This window comes from Aquarana catesbeiana, linkage group LG05 (genome assembly GCF_042186555.1).
Source record: "Aquarana catesbeiana isolate 2022-GZ linkage group LG05, ASM4218655v1, whole genome shotgun sequence".
Taxonomy (NCBI): domain Eukaryota; kingdom Metazoa; phylum Chordata; class Amphibia; order Anura; family Ranidae; genus Aquarana; species Aquarana catesbeiana.
The window spans coordinates 11,782,469-11,804,820 of NC_133328.1; the positions used below are offsets into that span (position 1 = coordinate 11,782,469).

The 22,352-nt window shown below is 45.2% G+C and overlaps 1 protein-coding gene across 1 annotated transcript in view; it reads left to right on the plus strand.

Moving 5' to 3' along the window:
* Positions 1 to 22,352, plus strand: part of LOC141144081 (fucolectin-3-like) — a 63,818-nt gene that overhangs the window by 41,193 nt on the left and 273 nt on the right. The window contains exon 4 of the mRNA XM_073629446.1: positions 15,317 to 15,479. Within this exon, the coding sequence (XP_073485547.1) occupies positions 15,317 to 15,479 (163 nt within the window). The remainder of the gene's footprint in view (positions 1 to 15,316; positions 15,480 to 22,352) is intronic.

Consider the following 22,352-nt stretch of genomic DNA (forward strand, 5'->3'; position numbering starts at 1 on the left):
GATCACCCCCCCAGGAGACGGACGGGAAGGTAGCGGTAAGAGGCCTCCTTACCTTAGGAGGCAGATGACAAGGATCCAGGGTAGGGCTGCTGCTCCTCACTCCAGCTACCTCACTCCTCGCTCCGGGCCGTTGCTTCTCCTCCCGGCCGAACAGGAAGCGAGCCCTGAGACCCGATCTGCTGGGAGTCCTAAGACTCCTTGTCTGTCCATAAGGGACACACAGGGGCCACACCCCCCTGTTCATGCATCCATCCCCCTAATCTACAGTGCCTTTCAAAAGTATTCACCCCCTTCGGCATTTTTCGTGTTTTGTTGCCTCACAACCTGGCATTAACATGGATTGTTTGAGGATTTGCATCATTTAATTTACAGAACATGCCACAACTTTGAAGATGTTTTTTTTATTGTGAAGCAAACAACAAATAGGATAAAATAACAGAAAAAGTCAATGTGCATAACTATTCACCCCCCTAAAGTCAATACTTTGTAGAGCCACCTTTTGCGGCCATCACAGCTCCAAGTTGCTTTGGATAAGTCTCTATGATCTTGCCACATCTTACCATTGGGATTTTTGCCCTTTCCTCCTTGCAAAACTGCTCCAGCTCCTTCAAGTTGGATGGTTTGCACTTGTGAACAGCAATCTTTAAGTCTGACCACAGATTTTCTATTGGATTGAGGTCTGAGCTTTGACTAGGCCATTCCAACACATTTACATGTTTCCTCTTAAACCACTCAAGTGTTGCTTTAGCAGTGTGTTTGGGGTCATTGTCCTGCTGGAAGGTGAACCTCTGTCCTAGCCTCAAATCACACACAGAATATCCCTGTATTTAGCACCATCCATCTTTCCCTCAACTCTGACCAGTTTCCCAGTCCCGACTGCTGAAAAACATCCCCACAGCATGATGGGGATGGGATGGTGTTCTTATTGTCGTCCTATGTACAGATACTCAAGTCTCTGCTGTGGAACTCTGCAGCTCCTCCAGGGTTACCTTAGGTCTCTGTGCTGCCTCTCTGATTAATTCCCTCCTTGCCCGGTCTGTGAGTTTTGGTGTGCGGCCGCCTCTTGGCAGGTTTGCTGTTGTGCCATGTTCTTTCTATTTGGTTATGATAGATTTGATGGTGCTCCTAGGGATCATGAAAGATTTGGATATTTTTTTATAACCTAACCCTAATGCCGCATACACACGACCGGACTTTTCGTCAGAAAAGGTCAGATGGAATAATTCCGTCGGACATTCCGATCGTGTGTGGGCTTCATTGGACTTTCTTTCTAAAATTCTGACGGACCTAGAAATAGAACATGTTTCAAATCTTTCCGACGGAATCAGTTCCTATCGGGAAAACCGCTTGTCTGTATGCTAGTCCGACGGACCAAAAAACAACGCAAGGGCAGCTATTGGCTGCTGGCTATTTAACTTCCTTTTTCTAGTCCCGTCGTACGTCATCGCATTCTAAGCAATCGGACTTTGGTGTGATCATGTGTAGGCAAGTCCGTTTCAGCGGAACTCCGTCGGAAAGACCGTCGGAGTCTATTCTGACGGAAAGTCCGGTCGTGTGTACGCGGCATGACTTGTACTTCTCAACAACATTGTCCCTTACTGGTTTGGAGAGTTCCTTGGTCTTCATGGCAGTGTTTGGTTAGTGGTGCCTCTTGCTTAGGTGTTGCAGCCTCTGGGGCCTTTCAAAAAGGTGTGTATATGTAATGACAGATCATGTGACACTTAGATTGCACACAGGTGGACATCATTTCACTAATTATGTGACTTTTGAAGGTAATTGGTTGCACCAGAGCTTTTTATGGGCTTCATAACAAAGGGGGTGAATACATATGCACATGCCAATTATCAGTTTTTTATTTCTGAAAAGTATTCTGAAGTATTTTTTTTCTAATACTTTTGCAAGGCACTGTACATGCAGGGCGCCAGATGCATGGATTCCAATTGGGGGGGGAGGGGTTGGGGTTTGAAGCACTTGATTAATTAGAGCCAGAGGCTCTAATAGGCTTCAAAATAGGGTGGGCTCACTCAGTCGTGTGACACTATCAAATGAAAATTCGCTATTGTCACACGAATCCTCCCCCCGGACAATCAGGAAGCGGGTCTGAGACCCGTTTCCGGATTGGCTGAAAGGAGAAGATACGCTGGCCACCGGGAGGAGGAGGAGGAGGGAGGAGACGCGAGTAGAGGAGACACAGGGGAAGTCGGTCACCCGGGGTAAGTGTTGTGGTCAGGTGACCGGCCGGGGGGAAGGTGCAGGTGACCCGACCGGGTCAAAAAATACCACCAGCCACCATTCAGCATATAAGGAGTTGACTAAGTTCAATGACCTCTTTGGGTGCAGCTCGGCTTGTTTTGCCTAAATCTGGCACATTTGCAGTTACTGCAGAGGATACAGATCGTCACTCTACACCAGTAGAAGAGACACAGGCATGGCCACGCAGTGGGAGGCAAGAGGCGACCATGGCCTGCATCAGCCCTGTCTGAACCACGGCCACCGCCCACCTCCCGCCACAGGGCCCGATCCCCAACAGGCTGCTTCTGCAAGTACAGAACAGATTACAGTGCACACATTCAAGAATTACATTTATCCTGCAAGGCTAGTTAAAAACACCTGAACATATTCAAAAAAATACAGGGGTTTGGTCACACTATATGGTCATATAGTGCTAAGCCCACTTACTGCGACAAAGTATCCCGAATTAGTGGGTCCTACCCTAGTAATAGAATGAAAGATCTTGCGTCTCAACCATGGGAGCCAAACTCCTCTATGTGGGACAACTGAAGGGATTCCTGCTATGCACTGGTGATCACTAATAAAGAGGTAATGAGGAGGGGGGAGGGGTGCTCCAGCCCAAAAAAACCTGGTCAGGGTCTATTACAATATACAAAAACATATTTGGGGGTGCGCATGCGTGCGGCGCCGAGGTCGGACATGCACTGACTCCGCTCCGCACACCTCCGGCCAGAACAGCTCAATAGTAAGCTACAGGGGACGAGCGGACCACCACCGAACCTATATCTAGGTGTCTGGGAGCATATGATGCAGCGGAGGGGACCGGGAAACAACCGAAATCCCCCACAGCACCCCAGGAATACCCACGCTTCTAAGGCCCAGCAGTCTCCCTCTCCCAAGATGGCGCCGGGGAAGGGAGACATTACACGCGGCGGAGCCCCAGCACAGCGGCGGACCCCACAGCCCACCACACAACAGGGAGGAGGTCGTTCTGAGGGCCACAACACTCAAGCCCACCAGCAGAACTGGGAGACCCAGCAGCCATCACAGCAGCTAACTGCACCTGAAAAGGTTAGTCCCCAGCTACAGCAGCGGCCCCCCCTGCCTAAGATGGCGCCTGACATGGGAAATTACACACAAGAGAGATCTCAAACGCAGATACAGCAGAAGGAACCTAATCATTCTGCAATCACATTCCTAGCAGAGGTGCACAGGGACCCCTTCTCTTCCCAGTCCCAGGAGGGACCTTTCTCCCCACAGAGTGAGCACCCACAGATGTCCCCACTATCGGGCTCCTCGGACAGGCCATTATTATTTACAGATTCCCCTGCCTCCTCCACAGATAGGCAAATGGCCGAACTGGCTGAAATAGCCCTGAGTCAAAACAGCGGGCCTCCTTCACAACAACCAGCCCTTGCAACTGGATATTCGGGAGACACAGTTCTCCTTGCCAGATTCTCAGCACTTCTACAGCAGGAACTATCCAAAGCATGCAACATCATCACTACGGGTATGAAAGATGACTTCCAAAATATAGGGGAGAGACTGGACACGATCGAGTCCAAAATGGATGGGACAGTAAAATGAGTAAACCAAAACTCCAAAATGATCACATCCCTGCAAGACCAATTAGACCAAGCAAACGCAAAAATTGAAGACCTGGAAAACAGATCTAGGAGGTATAACTTCCGTGTGCGAGGCCTCCCAGAATCAGAACTAGACCTGGAAGATTCGATCCATGACCTAATGAAACAACTGATACCGGACATTTCTCCCCACCAACTAGAACTGGACAGGGTGCATCGAGCCCTGACAGCCCCTAGACAAGATGGACTACCACGTGACGTGATAGTTAAGCCTCACTTTTACCGTATCAAAGAAAGAATCATGCTGGAGGCAAGAAACCAGGGAGATATAACTGTCTCGGGCCATCCGATCCAGATTTTCGCGGACATAGCCCAGGTAACGATTCAGAAGAGGAGGGCTCTGAAGCCACTACTCAATCAACTCATCAACCGACAGATCAAATATCGGTGGTCATTTCCATTCCGACTGTCATAATTTTATAAAGGCAAATCCCATTCATTCACTTCCTTCCAGTCCGGCGAGGCCCTGCTCCAAGATCTGGGCCTTCTTCAAATGGAACCACAGGGATCCAATGTCCAGTTCAACGAGGGCCGACCAATCTCCCCCCTGTGGTCCCGACAGGGAAGCTCCAGAGCCAGGAAATCTCCTCCAGTCACCTGAAAGCTACCCAAGAAGCAGCACACAACTTCAATACTCGTGACCGTGTATTCCAATGCTGGTCCAAGACCTTCTCTTGAAGACCTAGATGCAAGTATCTGATTGTTCCTGCTGACGCTGTTCCCGCTGAAGCTGTTCCTGTCTTATTAAGACTTAAAAGTTTACACTATCTAAGGTTATAAGTTATGTTGCCTCAGCCCCCTAAGAGGGAATCCTGCTTTTACCAGCAGAATTGCCTCCACCACCCCCCCCGCGTTATCCTGTTTGGCCTAAGTTGTCAATCTTTCCAATCAAATAGTGAGTGGATCCAGTTCACCCCCTCCTGAAGCTAGAAAATAGTGCCGGAGGTGAACCACATGCCACTAAAAGTGAACTTGTCTCCACTGCAAGCGGAGAGACAACCTCACAACAACTACACAGGGGCTCTTGGCCCCTGTAACCACACTGCAATGCAATGTGACGGTGCCCATTTGGCGCCTTTCCTCTACTTTTTACTTATTCCTTTTTTTTTCCCTACAGGGAATCCCCATGCTGTTTTCAGTATAATTAACAGGTTTAACTTAATGTTACAACAAAAAACAGTACTATATTATTTGTGTTTCTATATCTCTAACTCTGTCTTTTCTCTTCCCTTTTCCTATTTTTACCCCCTGGACGCGCTCCTGCACCACATACCAACCCGAGAGTACGATCCTGGAATTCTCCGGACAACCCCTCTGAAACATCTAAAACGTGAGTACAGCCTTCCGAACCACCATGACCTGTAGAAATCAACCAACCTACACTATACTGACGCACAATACACAAGGTCTTAATTCCCCAACTAAACGGACCAAGGCCTTTCAGCAATACCACAAATTGAGGGCAGATGTTTTGTTCTTACAGGAGACTCACTTTTCTCGCACTTCAGCCCCAAAATACCTAAACGCTAGATACCCGACAGTTTTTTGTCTAATGGACCAGATAAAAAGAGAGGGGTGGCCATATGCATTGCTAAGCGGGTCCCCTTTGCCCCCTCCAATGTGATAAGAGATAGAGAGGGCCGCTATATTATGGTCGCTGGCAAGATCAATGATAGTATGGTCACCTTTCTCTCTTACTACGCTCCCAACGTAGGACAGATAAACTTCTTCAATACAATGCTAGAAGTCATAACACCTCACCTAGCTGGTCATGTGATGATAGGCGGAGACAGCAACACCTCTCTCGATCAAATTTTAGATAAATCGGACCCCCGAAAGACACTCCTGAAGCACACCCCTAAACAAAGCAGTACCTTAGCACGTCTGCTCCACAGCCACGACCTGATAGATCTCTGGAGAGATGCCCACCCTACAGAACGAGACTACACATTTTACTCACATGTGCATAAATCATACTCCCGCATTGACCACCTATTCACACTATCTCCATTACTCCCATACATATCATCGACTAAAATAGTACCAATCGCATGGTCGGACCATTCCGCAGTCCTAGTGAACCTATCAGACCTATGGTCTAAATCAAAACTGCCCTCCTGGCGATTGAACGAATCCCTATTGAGCGATCCAATAATTGCCAAGGAAATTGAAATAGCTATACAACAATACTTCCAAGAAAACACCCCTTTGACCTCTCCCCCAGAGATAGTATGGGCAGCCCATAAGGCTACCCTACGGGGCAAATTTATACAGCTAGCTACCAGGGTCAAAAGGGAAAGAACACAAACAATTCAACAACAAGAAGAAGAGTTAAATAGATTAACACATGAACAAAAATCCAACCCACGTATGGATCTTAGACACCACATTGATACAGCAAGAACAGCGTTAAACTTGAGTCTCACTACCAAAGCAGAAAAATATGTCAGATGGGCCAAACACCGCTATTACACAATGGGGGACAAACCAAATAGAATACTAGCAAGAAAACTTAACCCAAGGCCTTACAACCCAGCGCCCCCTAAACTGAGACTACAGACTGGACAAGTGACACAAAATCCCCAACTTATACTCCAGGAATTCTATACATTTTACTCTAGACTCTACAACTCCCCTACGGACTTTAACGCAAACAAAGCAGAAGAATTTTTGAGGGACTTACCACTCCCAACTCTGTCCAATGACCACACTGAGATGATGGAGTCAGAGTTTACGGTGAACGAAGTAGCGGCGGCTATTAAATGCCTGAATCCGTCGAAATCTCCGGGTCCAGATGGATTCTCAGGCCAATATTACCGCAAATATACGGAAATCCTGGCTCCACGTCTCTGTGCTTTTTACAACTCACTACGAAAGGGATCTCCAATACCACTCCATGAAAACAAGGCCTTCATACATGTTATTCCTAAACCGAACAAAGACCATGGAGACTGCGCGAACTATAGCCCCATATCGCTGATTAACGTCGACCTCAAAATATTGACCAAGATATTAACCACTCGCATGAATTCGTTCATATCGAAATATATTCACCCCGACCAGACGGGATTTGTCCCGAACAGACAAGCACCAGACCAAACTAGACGCATTATTGATATAATCTCTGCCTTAAACTCGGGTTGGGACGGAGGGGGCCGGAGAGGAGCACTACTGGTCTCATTAGACCTACACAAAGCATTTGATTCTCTATCCTGGGACTATCTCTTTTTTATTTTAGGAAAATATGGGTTTGGACCTCACTTCCTTACCACACTTAAAACAATTTACAGCAAATATAGTAGTCAAGGGATATAAATCCCAAAACATAAAGATACTTAGAGGAACTAGACAGGGATGTCCCCTATCCCCCCAATATTTATTTTAGCCCTGGAACCACTGGCCATTAAAATCCGGGAACATCAGGATATACTGGGAGTGAGATGTGGCGACCGCGAGCACAAATGTGCAATGTTCGCGGATGACATTTTACTACTTCTCTCCTCCCCGGTCACCTCCCTACCCAATCTACAGGTTGTATTGCGGCACTTCTCAGAATTCTCGGGACTAAAAGTGAACCACTCTAAAACTCAGGCGCTTAACGTCTCTCTACAAACACACATAATACAGGCCTTGCAACAATCCTATCCTTTCAAATGGCAGAAGGAGACAATGCCATATTTGGGCATCTTCCTTACTCCAACACTCACCACACTGTACAAACATAACTATCCCCCACTATTTCGGAAAATACTAGATGACCTCAAAAAATGGTCGAACAACCCTCCGTCATGGTTTGGAAGGCTGTGCTCAATTAAAATGACGGTCTTACCGAAGGTGTTATACCTGTTTAGGACTCTCCCAATAGCAATAGTAAGGAAAGATCTACAAACATTCCAGAGGAGATTGTTGGACTATGTGTGGGGACACAAGAGACCCAGAGTGAACAGGCGTACACTACATACACCAAAGCTGAGAGGGGGTCTGGGAATGCCCGATTTACTTAAATACTTTCAAGCAGCACAACTGTCCCAACTAATCAAATTCCACACAAAACAGCCCAGACCGCTTTGGATGTCAATAGAATCCTCTCTGTACCCTGACAGAGAGATTAGCCATTTAATGTGGATGAAGGCGAAGGACAGGCCGGTCATCATGTGCCCGAGCTTGTCGTTCTCCCTGAATCTATGGGACAGACTGCTGACAGCTCATGGGTTTAAGTCCCAACACGCCCCATTGGCCCCTCTATTTGGAAATGCATTGTTCACTCCGGGTCTCCAACCCCAAAATTTTTTGTGGTGGACCAATAAAGGTTTAATGCGCATTGCAGATTTTTGTGACCATAGGGGTGCTTTGTCGAAATCAACATTACAAGAGAAATATGACTTTCCTAATTCGGAACTTTTTCGCTTTACCCAGATAAGGCATTTCTTGGCGACCTTGAATCGCACCTCTGATCTCACCACATTCACCCCAATGGAAAGCCTCTGTAGGAATTTTGATAAGCACACTGGTCACATATCACAGATCTACAATACCTTAACATTATCTACTCCTAAACTGTACTATATGCATAAATGGGAGCAAGACATGGATATTGATCTAGACATGGAAGAATGGAGCAAAATAATACAGAATGCATCTAAATCGCTTGTTAATACCTCCTTGATAGAAGCAAACTATAAAGTAATGATGCGATGGTACATGGTCCCAGAGAGGATATCAACTTTTGTTCCGGGGGCATCCCCCCAGTGCTTCAGAGGATGCAAGGTAATCGGCACTATGTTCCACACTTGGTGGACGTGCCCCAAAGTGAGGAGATTTTGGATACGCACGTATAATCTTATATACTCCCTCACACAAGTGAATCTAGTTAAGTCACCTCTGCACGCACTGCTGGGACGCCCAGTGGAGGGGGCATCAAAGTCAATCCGTAGACTAATCACATTTATATTTGTGGCGGCCAGGATTTCAATAGCCAAGTCTTGGAGGTCTCCCACAGTCCCCTTTTACTTACTAAAATCCAAACTGTCATGGATAATGGTAAATGAACGCCTTACGGCAATCTTGAAGGATAAGATCAATGGATTTAATAAAATATGGGACCCCTGGATAAGGTACCTTACTAATACGTAGGATGCCGGTCGTGCCTGGCGTCCGAGGCGCGTAGGAGCGCGTCCACACCACCTCCCCTCCCCTCACCCCCTCCCACTGCCTCACTTTCCCCTTTTTTTCTTCTCCTTCCTATTTCTCTTTCCTCTTTCTTTCCTCAGGTTCTTTGCTAAGACTGTTTTTCTATAAAGGTTTGATGACTCGTTTTGAACTTAGCCCATATGGGTGTATAAAATATAATACGAGTCGGGTAGTACATATGCTATAATAATATTATAACTCAACAGCTGAGTTCTATACAGTTACCAGAGTTCTCATATGGATAATGAACATTGTTACCTTCTTTTCCTAGTCTGGTTCGAGGGTTTAGACGATAACAGGAACCAAAACGCTAGAAGCACACCAATAAATATTGAATTCCAGGGACTGAACCTCCGCCTAGTCACAGTAAGTTCCCAAGGGGGTGACGGGCGGAGGAAAACAGTGCCATTTGTATAAGATATAGTTCCTACGAACCAGGCTGGAACAATGTAATTGTAAGTTATAGTACTACCCTGGGAGTTGTTATTCTCCCCCTTTGGTTTTACTTGCCTTTCCCCTCCCCCCCTTCCCCCTTTTTTATTTTTGTGTGTCTTCCCTTCCTAAATTTTCTCTTTTTTTTTTTACTACAGTCAAAATATCGATAGATGAATGCTAAATGTTGTTCCTGGTTTTTGTCTTATTTTCTGTAAATCCAAAACTCAATAAATATTATTGTTTAAAAAAAAAAAAAAAAAAAAACATATTTGGGGGGACATATTTGGGGGGACATGCAGCCTGGTGGCCCCGGCAACTGCCTGGTGTACCCTATGGCCAGTCCAGGCCTGACAATGGGACATGTAGTTTTGACAGCCACACCAAGATTTTGGAAGGGGGGTTTAACTTTAGACACTTCCTGCAGGTAGCCAGACATTACTGAAAAGATTGAGGAACAACAGTGACTAAAATCTCTTCTCAAAAATGCTGTAAGTGATAGTATTTCTGAGAGTTGCTCTTACAAAATTTTTATTGTTTCTTTTTCTGAGCGTTAACAAAAAAGACAGAAAGAAGGCACCTAGCAGATAGGCCGACTCAGAAGACCACCCAAAAAAAAACCAATATGTAAAATCTATAGCGTAAAAAGGGGAATGTGGACGCAAAAGAGAAAAACAAGAAAAGCAGAAGGAGAACTAGAGACTAAAGAAAAGGAGGAGGTATGGATGTATGGATGAAAGGAAAGAGGGGTTAATGCTAGGGAGAACACAGAGAAGCAGAAAAGACAATTGCTGTTTGCTGTTTGTTTGCTGTTTGCTGTTTGTTTTCTGTTTGCTGTTTGTTTGCTGTTTGTTTACTGGGTTGCATTTTTGGGGCTTTTCCTTTTAGTTTTTAATTTGCCTTTTGCTGTCACTTTTTAAATAGCTTTTTTTTTTTTTTGGTTCCATCAATTAAGGGGTGTGGTTAATTGCTCACAGGTGCCTATTTAACTGGTTGTAGGACTCAGTCTGAGCGTGCTCAGTCTGAAGCTGTGGAACTTGGTGTAAGTGGATCTGGAATAAGTGGGAGTTAAAAAAACAGAGTTTAAAACAGGAGGTTATAACAGGGGTCATAGTACCTGTGTAGTGTGAGTATCTGAGTGTTGTCTGAGTAGTGTGTGTGGATCGTTAGTACTTGTGTATTGTGTACTGTATACTTGTGTATTGCGAGTGCACGTAGGTCTGTGAGTACCTGTGTATTGTCTTGTTGTGTACCTGTGTATTGTCTTGTTGTGTACCTGTGTATTATCTTGTTGTGTACCTGTGTATTGTCTTGTTGTGTACCTGTGTATTGTCTTGTTGTGTACCTGTGTATTGTCTTGAGTATTAGTGCCAGGAAGCTAGCTGTTAGGTAATTTGGACAGGGTAAAATCCCCAAATCCTCACTATATTCAATAGGTACGATGCCCGGCGGGTGTGGAGAGGCGACTCTTTGTACATCTTGCCGCATGTATGCGTTCCTTGATCATCCGATCGAGGGCGAATACTGCTGTGCAAAATGTAAGCACATTGTTTCCCTGGAAGCCCAGGTTCTGAATCTGGGGAAGCAACTGTCAGCACTGAGAAGTCCCTCCATACTAAAGGTGAGCCAGGAACGTACACGGCAGGTGCCGGCAGGGGCCAGCACAGAGGCAGGTGGAGACAAAGAGGTGCAGGCACTAGCAAAGAGTAGATGGGTGACAGTCAGGAGGGGTAGAGGGGGAAGTGCCAGAGAGGCCGATCCAGGACTGGAGCATCCCAATAAGTACGCTCCATTGAGTGACGTTGGTGAAACCAGTCAGGGACCAGCACTGCTGGAGATGAGGGACTCTCCTAGCTGCCAGGGGAAGAACTCCTCCAGTGAGAGTGGGGGGGCAGCAAAGGGAAAGGAAAGACAGATTCTGGTGGTAGGGGACTCAATTCTTAGAAGGACAGAGAGGGCAATCTGTAACCAAGACCTGAAGCGCCAAACAGTATATTGTCTACCGGGCACTCGGGTTCGGCACATCACGGATCTTGTGGACAGATTACTGGGAGGGGCTGGGGAAGACCCGGCTGTCATGGTGCACGTTGGCACCAATGACAAAGTCAGAGGCAGATGGAGTGTCCTAAAGAACGATTTTAGGGATTTAGGTGCTAAATTGAGGAAAAGGACCTCCAAGGTAGTGTTCTCAGGAATACTACCGGTACATCGAGCCACACCAGAAAGGCAGAGGGAGATTAGGGAAGTAAACAAGTGGCTTGGTGTAGTAAGGAGGGGTTTGGGTTCCTGGAGGACTGGGCCGACTTCTCAGTCGGTAACCGGTACTATAGAAGGGACGGACTGCACCTAAATGAGGAGGGTGCAGATCTGCTGGGAATGAAGATGGCCAAAAAGTTAGAGGGGTTTTTAAACTAGGCGATGGGGGGGAGGGTCCAGAGACAGTGATAGCCAGCGCGGAAGATATTCCAGAGGGTAGTATTGGGGGCATTAGTGGTAGGTTAACCAAAGCACAAAAACACAAGGTGAGTATAGTAGCAAGTCCTAGTTGCAATCTTGAAACACCCAATACGAGGACAATATGCGACCAGTCTAAACTATGTGGCATGTTCACTAATGCCAGGAGCATGGCGGACAAGATGGGTGAACTAGAGATACTGTTGTACAAGGAGGATTTGGATTTTGTGGGAATTTCAGAGACCTGGTTCAACAGCTCTCATGATTGGCTGGCAAACATTCAAGGGTATACCCTATACCGCAAGGATAGAGAGGGTAAAAAAGGGGGAGGGGTATGCCTATATATCAAGAATAATGTACAAGTGAATGTGAGAGATGACATCACTGAGGGAGCTAGGGAGGAGGTGGAATCTTTATGGGTAGAGCTCCAAAGGGATGAAGCTAAGGGGAAAATAATACTGGGAGTATGCTATAGGCCCCCTAATCTGAGGAAGGAAGTGGAGACGGATTCCTATCACAAATTGGATTAGCAGCAAGGATGGGAAGTGTTATCATAATGGGGGATTTTAATTATCCAGACATAGACTGGGCGGAGGGAACCGCGCATTCATTTAAGGCTCGCCAGTTCCTTAATGTCTTGCAGGACAATTTTATGGGTCAGATGGTAGACGCACCAACTAGAAATAAAACATTACTGGATCTACTGATTACCAACAATACAGACCTGATCACAGATGTGGAAATACGGGGCAATTTAGGTAACAGCGATCACAGGTCAATTAGTTTCAGTATAAATCACACAAATAGGAAACATGAAGGGAACACAAAGACACTGAATTTCAAAAGAGCCAACTTCCCTAAACTACAAACCTTGCTAAAAGGCATAAATTGGGATAAAATATTAGGAACAAAGAATACGGAGGAGAGATGGGTTTGCTTTAAGAGCATATTAAATAAGGGCATTAGCCAATGTATCGCATTGGGTAATAAATTTAAAAGAGCAAACAAAAATCCTGGATGGCTTAACTCCAATGTAAAAATGCATATAAAAGCAAAGGAGAAGGCCTTCAAAAAATAAAAGGTTGAGGGATCATCCTCAGCATTCAGACTTTATAAAGAATGCAATAAGAAATGTAAGGGTGCAATTAGGACGGCTAAGATAGAACATGAAAGACACATAGCGGAGGAGAGCAAAAAAAATCCCAAGAAATTCTTTAGGTATGTAAACAGTAAAAAAGGGAGGACAGACCATATTGGCCCCATAAAGAATGAGGAAGGACATCTGGTTACAAAGGATGGGGAGATGGCAAAGGTATTGAATTTATTCTTCTCCTCAGTCTTCACGAGTGAATCGGGGGGCTTCAGTAACCAAAACTGCAGTGTTTATCCTCATGACACAACACAGGAAGCACCTACATGGTTAACAGAGGACGGAATTAAAATTAGACTTGAGAAACTTAACATTAATAAATCACCGGGACCAGATGGCTTGCATCCGAGGGTACTTAGGGAACTCAGTCAGGTGATTGCCAGACCGTTGTTCCTAATTTTTGCAGACAGTCTATTGACTGGAATGGTACCAGCTGATTGGAGAAAAGCCAATGTAGCACCAATATTTAAAAAGGGCCCAAAAAACATCCCTGGGAATTACAGACCAGTTAGCCTAACATCAATAGTATGTAAACTCTTGGAGGGGATGATAAGGGACTATATACAAGATTTTAGTAATAAGAATGATATCATTAGCAGTAATCAGCATGGATTCATGAAGAATCGTTCTTGCCAAACCAATCTATTAACCTTCTATGAGGAGGTGAGTTGCCATCTAGATAAAGGAAGGCCCGTAGACGTGGTGTATCTGGATTTTGCAAAAGCATTTGACACAGTTCCCCATAAACGTTTACTGTACAAAATAAGGTGCGTTGGCATGGACCATAGGGTGAGTACATGGATTGAAAACTGGCTACAAGGGCGTGTTCAGAGGGTGGTGATAAATGGGGAGTACTCAGAATGGTCAGGGGTGGGTAGTGGGGTTCCCCAGGGTTCTGTGCTGGGACCAATCCTATTTAATTTGTTCATAAACGATCTGGAGGATGGGATAAACAGTTCAATCTCTGTATTTGCAGACGATACTAAGCTAAGCAGGGCAATAACTTCTCCGCAGGATGTGGAAATCTTGCAAAAAGACCTGAACAAATTAATGGGGTGGGCAACTACATGGCAAATGAGGTTCAATGTAGAAAAATGCAAAATAATGCATTTGGGTGGCAAAAATATGAATGCAATCTATACACTGGGGGGAGAACCTCTGGGGGAATCTAGGATGGAAAAGGACCTGGGGGTCCTAGTAGATGATAGGCTCAGCAATGGCATGCAATGCCAAGCTGCTGCTAATAAAGCAAACAGAATATTGGCATGCATTAAAAGGGGGATCAACTCCAGAGATAAAACGATAATTCTCCCGCTCTACAAGACTCTGGTCCGGCCGCACCTGGAGTATGCTGTCCAGTTCTGGGCACCAGTCCTCAGGAGGGATGTACTGGAAATGGAGCGAGTACAAAGAAGGGCAACAAAGCTAATAAAGGGTCTGGAGGATCTTAGTTATGAGGAAAGGTTGCGAGCACTGAACTTATTCTCTCTGGAGAAGAGACGCTTGAGAGGGGATATGATTTCAATTTACAAATACTGTACTGGTGACCCCACAATAGGGATAAAACTTTTTCGCAGAAGAGAGTTTAATAAGACTCGTGGCCACTCATTACAATTAGAAGAAAAGAGGTTTAACCTTAAACTACGTAGAGGGTTCTTTACTGTAAGAGCGGCAAGGATGTGGAATTCCCTTCCACAGGCGGTGGTCTCAGCGGGGAGCATTGATAGCTTCAAGAAACTATTAGATAATCACCTGAATGACCGCAACACACAGGGATATACAATGTAATACTGACACATAATCACACACATAGGTTGGACTTGATGGACTTGCATCTTTTTTCAACCTCACCTACTATGTAAGATGGTCAAATCCAATGGATCTATGATATCCCACCCAAGGAGACCATACTTTGATATACATTGTATGAGTATCTTTAAAAATAGTCCTAAACTTCTCATTGATCATAGTGCCTGCAATGCATACCCAAAAGATAGAGATTGCCCCCCAGGATTTAGCAATTCTCTGTATTTAATAAATAAAATAAATATTTAAAAAATAAAAAGATGTATTTCTGGCCACATTTATTATTTTTTTAAGAAGTTTTTAACGATTGACGTATGTATACTATGAACCCATTGTGAAAATCTCTTATAGGTGAACAAGTGACGTTTTCTGTATCATTGTGTTGGTCATTATTTGTCTTCCACAGGTGCGGTACGGTCACCCAAATTACTGATCCTAAGTCAACTTTCTTCTGTAATGGGATGGAGGGTCAATACGTCAGTGTGGTGATCCCGGGGCGCAGTGAAATCCTGACCATTTGTGAGCTGGAGGTCTACGGTGAACCCATGAGTTGGGTCTACTATAATTAGGTAAACCGCAGAGGAACGTGACAGAAGGAATAATGAAGTTGATCATAAAGTTTAATATCCAGGAAATAACATGTCCTTAACCACTTCAGCCCCGGAAGGTTTTACCCCCTTCCTGACCAGAGCACTTTTTACAATTCGGCACTGCGTCGCTTTAACTGCTAATTGCGCGGTCATGCAATGCTGTACCCAAACGAAATTTGCGTCCTTTTCTTCCCACAAATAGAGCTTTCTTTTGATAGTATTTGATCACCTCTGCCGTTTTTATTTTTTGCGCTATACACGGAAAAAGACCGAAAATTTTGAAAAAAAATGATATTTTCTACTTTTTGTTCTAAAAAAAATCCAATAAACTCAATTTTAGTCATACATTTAGGCCAAAATGTATTCGGCCACATGTCTTTGGTAAAAAAAATGTCAATAAGTGTATATTTATTGGTTTGCGCAAAAGTTATAGCGTCTACAAACTAGGGTACATTTTCTGGAATTTACACAGCCTTTAATTTATGACTGCCTATGTCGTTTCTTGAGGTGCTAAAATGGCAGGGCAGTACAAAACCCCCACAAATGACCCCATTTTGGAAAGTAGACATCCCAAGGAATTTGCTGAGAGGCATGTTGAGCCCATTGAATATTCATTTTTTTTGTCCCAAGTGATTGAACAATGACAAAAAAAAAAAAAAAAAAAAAAAAAAATTACAAAAAGTTGTCACTAAATGATATATTGCTCACACAGGCCATGGGCATATGTGGAATTGCACCCCAAAATACATTTAGCTGCTTCTCCTGAGTACGGGGATACCACATGTGTGGGACTTTTTGGGAGCCTAGCCGCGTACGGGGCCCCGAAAACCAAGCACTGCCTTCAGGATTTCTAAGGGCGTACATTTTTGATTTTACTCCTCACTGCCTATCACAGTTTCGGAGGCCATGGAATGCCCAGGTGGCACAAACCCCCCCCAAATGACCCCATTTTGGAAAGTAGACACCCCAAGCTATTTGCTGAGAGGCATGGTGAGTATTTTGCAGCTCTCATTTGTTTTTGAAAATAAAGAAAGACGAGAAAAAAAATTTTTTTTTTTTCTTTTTTCAATTTTCAAAACTTTGTGACAAAAAGTGAGGTCTGCAAAATACTCACTATACCTCTCAGCAAATAGCTTGGGGTGTCTACTTTCCAAAATGGGGTCATTTGGGGGGTTTTTTTGCCACCTGGGCATTCCATGGCCTCCGAAACTGTGATAGGCAGTGAAGAGTGAAATCAAAAATTTACGGCCTTAGAAAGCCTGAAGGCGGTGCTTGGTTTTCGGGGTCCCGTACACGGCTAGGCTCCCAAAAAGTCTCACACATGTGGTATCCCCATACTCAGGAGAAGCAGCAGAATGTATTTTGGGGTGTAATTTCACATATTCCCATGGCATGTTTGAGCAATATATCATTTAGTGACAACTTTGCGCAAAAAAAAATAAAAAAAATAAAAAATTGTCTCTTTCCCGCAACTTGTGTCACAATATAAATTATTCCATGGACTCAACATGACTCTCAGCAAATAGCTTGGGGTGTCTACTTTCCAAAATGGGGTCATTTGGGGGGGTTTTGAACTGTCCTGGCATTTTATGCACAACATCTAGAAGCTTATGTCACACATCACCCACACTTCTAACCACTTGAAGACAAAGCCCTTTCTGACACTTATTGTTTACATAAAAAAATAATTTTTATTTGCAAGAAAATTACTTTGAACCCCCAAACATTATATATTTTTTTTAAAGCAAATGCCCTACAGATTAAAATGGTGGGTGTTTCATTTTTTTTTTTCACACAGTATTTGCGCAGCGATTTTTCAAACGCATTTTTTGGGGAAAAAACACACTTTTTTACATTTTAATGCACTAAAACACACTATATTGCCCAAATGTTTGATGAAATAAAAAAGATGATCTTAGGCCGAGTACATGGATACCAAACATGACATGCTTTAAAATTGCGCACAAACGTGCAGTGGCGACAAACTAAATACATTTTTAAAAGCCTTTAAAAGCCTTTACAGGTTACCACTTTAGATTTACAGAGGAGGTCTACTGCTAAACTTACTGCCCTCGATCTGACCTTCGCGGCGATACCTCACATGCATGGTGCAATTGCTGTTTACATTTGACGCCAGACCGACGCTTGCGTTCGCCTTAGCGCGAGAGCAGGGGGGACAGGGGTGCTTTTTTTTTTTTTTTTTTTTTTTTTCTTTATTATTATTATTTTTTTATCTTATTTTTAAACTGTTCCTTTCATTTTTTTTTTTTAATCATTTTTATTGTTATCTCAGGGAATGTAAATATCCCCTATCATAGCAATAGGTAGTGACAGGTACTCTTTTTTGCAAAAATTGGGGTCTATTAGACCCTAGATTTCTCCTCTGCCCTCAAAGCATCTGACCACACCAAGATTGGTGTGATAAAATGCTTTCCCAATTTCCCAATGGCGCTGTTTACATCCGGCGAAATCTAAGTCATAAAATGCTCGTAGCTTCCGGTTTCTTAGGCCATAGAGATGTTTGGAGCCACTCTGGTCTCTGATCAGCTCTATGGTCAGCTGGCTGAATCACCGGCTGCATTTTCAGGTTCCCTGTTGAGACAGGAGAGCCAGAGAAAAACACGGAAGACGTTGGGGGGGAGGGGCATTCCCTCCCACGGCTTGTAAAAGCAGTCTAGAGGCTAATTAGCCGCTAGGATTGCTTTTACATGAAAGCCGACCGCTGGCTGAAAAGAATGATACCAAGATGATACCTAAACCTGCAGGCATCATTCTGGTATAACCACTTAAAGTCGTGAATGGCGTACCTGAAGACAAAAAAATGGTTAACAATAAAGCACAGTAAACGGTAAGGTATAAAAAATTGCATACCTGAAAAGCAAACATGATAAAACATAATAACAATAAAACATTGCAGAATAGAATACAGTAAAAAAGAGCAGAACAATAGAGAGAGAATAGAGAGAGAGAGAACAATAAAACGACAACTATTTTTTTTTATTTTATATTTTTGTATGTTTTTTTTTTTTTTTTTTTTTACACTTTTTTTTGTAACTGTAACCGGTTCCAGGTTCGGGTCTCTCAAAATGCGATGGCATCTTGGGAGACCCTGTGAAAGTGTGCCTAGTCTGTGCAATGCTGTACCCTACGCTAATACTCAACTAGTGAATGGTAGCGTTCAAAACATTCACCAATGCAAAGACCAGGATTGTCAGGACAGGAGGGACAATAATAGAGGGTGTCACGCCTATATCCACGCTTGCTGCAGACACGACATCTTTTTTGGGGGTTCGTTGGGTAGGGGTACTCGGGAGGACATAAAGAAAATGCCTCTCATGCAGCCGACTGCATTTGGTTGGGGATGTGAATGGGGGAAGTACGGGCGCTGCAGAAGCGGTGGGTTCCCAATTAGGATTGGCGAATGCAGCAGGAAGGGCACTATGGGCACAACGGGCCTGTGTTTGTCTTCTTGGTGGCAGCGGGACACTACTTGTGCTTGCCACCTCACCAGCTTCAACTGCACTTATGGGACTCGCCACGTCACCAAGTGTTACTGCAGTGCTGGTTTGACTACGACCGGGGTGTACTAGGCCGCTGGTGCTTGCCAGTTCACCAAAACGCTACCAAAAAAACTGTTAGCGATCGCAGTGATCAGGCCTGACTCTGCGAACGCTGCAGTTATGCATTTAGTGTTTTGTAAGTGTCAGTGATCGATCGATACTGCACTTGGGTGGGCTGGGCTGGGCCGGGCGGAGGGGCAAAACGCAGGTGCTAGCAGGTATCTGGGCTGATCCCGCTAACACTGCGTTTGTGGGAACCCTAAACTGCTGGGGACGCTAGTATAGATCTGATCGGATCAGATATTGATCCGTTCAGATACTATACCACTAAAGGAGGCGTATGCTGCGTGCGTGGGTGTTAGCGGTACTGGCGCTAACCTGACACTGCTTGGGGCTGGTGCTTGCCAGTTCACCAAAACGCTACCAAAAAAACTGTTAGCGATCGCAGGGATCAGGCCTGACTCTGCGAACGCTGCAGTTATGCGTTTAGTGTTTTGTAAGTGACAGTGATCGATCGATACTGCACTTGGGTGGGCCGGGCAGAGGGGCAAAACGCAGGTGCTAGCGGGTATCTGGGCTGATCCCGCTAACACTGCGTTTTTGGGAACCCTAAACTGCTGGGGACGCTAGTATAGATCTGATCGGATCAGATATTGATCCGTACAGATACTATACCACTAAGGGAGGCGTATGCTGCGTGCGTGGGTGCTAGCGGTACTGGCGCTAATCTGACGCTGCCTGGGGCGACGCATATCACCGCCGGGCGATCAGGGGGCTAAACTTTTATTCGGTAATAAACGGCGGGTGCCCTGACACTATAAAAAATAAACGAACTAACCAGCGTCACCCGTAACAGTTATACGGTGATCAGTGGTGAAAGGGTTAACTAGGGGGCAATCAAGGGGTTAAAACATTTATTAGGTAGTATATGGGGGTCCCTGTCGCTATAAAACGCTGACGGCAAACCTAAATATTTACCTCACTAACTAGCGTCACCAGCGACACTAATACAGCGATCAGAAAAATGATCGCTTAGTGACACTGGTGACAGGGGGTGATCAAGGGGTTAAAACTTTATTAGGGGGGGTTAGGGGGGTATCCTAGACCTAAAGGGGGCCTAACACTCACTGCCCTAACACTGTAACTGTCACAAACTGACACTATGCAGTAATCAGAAAAAAAAAAAAAAAAAAATACTGCTAATGTCAGTTTGTGACAGGGGGGGGGGTGATTGGGGGGGGATCGGGGGGCGATCGGGGGGGGATCGGGGGTGTAAAGTATGCCTGGCATGTTCTACTGTGTGTGTTTGTGTTGTGTGCACTTACATGTCTTCTCTCCTCGGCGCTGGACGGAAACTGCCAGACCGAGGAGAGATGACATCACATCCTCTGCCTGTGTGAAACTACACACAGGCAGAGGAGGATTCCCATTGGCTGGGAGCGATCGCGAGGGGGGGGCCACGATCGGATGGTCTCCCCCTCGCCTCCCGACGCTCCCAGTCAGATGCCGACCGCCGCTGGCACCGGGGGGGGGTCCGATCGGACCCCCCGCCCGCGGGAGGCAGATCACGTATATATACGTGATTCTGCCTGCCCGTGCCACTCTGCCGACGTATATATACGTTAGGCGGTCGGCAAGTGGTTAAAGTGGAACTACACTGCACAACCAAAAACACAATTAAATTCATTTTTTATATTCAAAACAAACTCCCCCATCCATCCATGTCTTCATTGCTTAATTTTGTTGAGAAATCAGTTTGAACCCTCCCCCACCCCCCACCCCCAGTTTTGGCCATCTTGAGTAAGGGCAGGTGATTCATGCAGCATTTACTTACTGGAATCCATCAGCCGTTAGTTTAGGCATGCAGACAGGAGGGCATGCTTAGCTGAAAAAGCCCATCCTCCTCTCCCGAAGACTCCTGGGATGTATGACATCATTTGCCTAGGCATGGTAACTAGGAAGTAACTGAATAAATGTAAAAAGAACATTTAAAACAAATTAATATGATATACTTTCCTATCTATTTACTAATGCTAGCAGCATAAGGATTAAAAATAGTCAGTGTTGATCGAGAGAGTGAAGTTCTGCTTTAAGGCCCCAGAAAAATATGACACATCTATGTTTTCCCATCTGACTGGAGGAGGATGTTTTCCACACCTTACAGTCTTGACTCACTCAAGAAACTCTTCAGAAACACCAATCTATATATTTTTATTTTAAAAGAGTGAACGTTAGGGATCTATGTATAAATCTTTCCACCCAAAATTCACACAACTTTCACCCAGGATTCACATATTTCCCCAACTGACAGTGGCGGCTGGTGAAGTTTTAGGATGGGGGATGCCAGACCACACCCTTCCTTTTTGACCCCTCCCGATTCTCATAAGCCCCACCCCTTATAGAATCCACTCACTCCGTCCCCTGTATTCCACTTGCTTCCACCCATAGTGTCAGGAGTATACAGCTCAGCATCACAGGACAGAGTATACAGCCCCAGAATCACGGGATCAGGGTATTTAGATCATCATCACAGATAAGACTGACAGCACTGCCCATACCACCCACCCGCACGGGTCTCGCTGGCGCACTGACAGTAGCCCTACACCCCCTGCGGCGCTGGTCTTGCGACATCAAAAGCACCCCCACCACGCTGTGTGGGTGACTGAGAGCAAAACACCCCCACCCACCCCACCCCCCATGGGAGGTCCGGCACTTACCGGGCTGTTGGGTCCTCTCAGTGCGGGCAGCAGCGGCGGTGGAGTTCGTTCCTCCAGCTTCCTCCCCTGTGTGTCTCCTCTTCCGCCAAATCACTGGGCATCCAATAGGATCACCTGGTGCTTTGGCCAATCGGGCAACAGGTCTCACTGACCTGCCTCCTGATTGTCGGGAAGGTACTGTTGTGTAAAAAATAGCGAAAAGTCATTCGCTATGGTCACACAACAGGGTGGGATCAGTGCGCACTCTCTGCTCCCCGAGCCCACCCTTTTTTGAAGCCTATTAGAGCCTCTGGCTCTTAAAAAAAACACCCCCTCCCACCCCCACCATAGGAGTCCATGCGTCCGGCGTCCTGGAAGCAACAGGAATAGGGAGGGATAGGGAGAACGGCGGCGTGCACCCACAATGCACAGGCCACCACTGCCAACTGAACCTAATTTACTCCTGGGTCCCATGTAAAAAAAAAATGTATAAATAGACCCTCTAAACAATAGTATCTAAAGCCAAATCTCAATTTTCAGTTGTGGATGGAATGTGGAATGGTTTGAACCACTGTCTGTTTTTTATTGATGCCTGT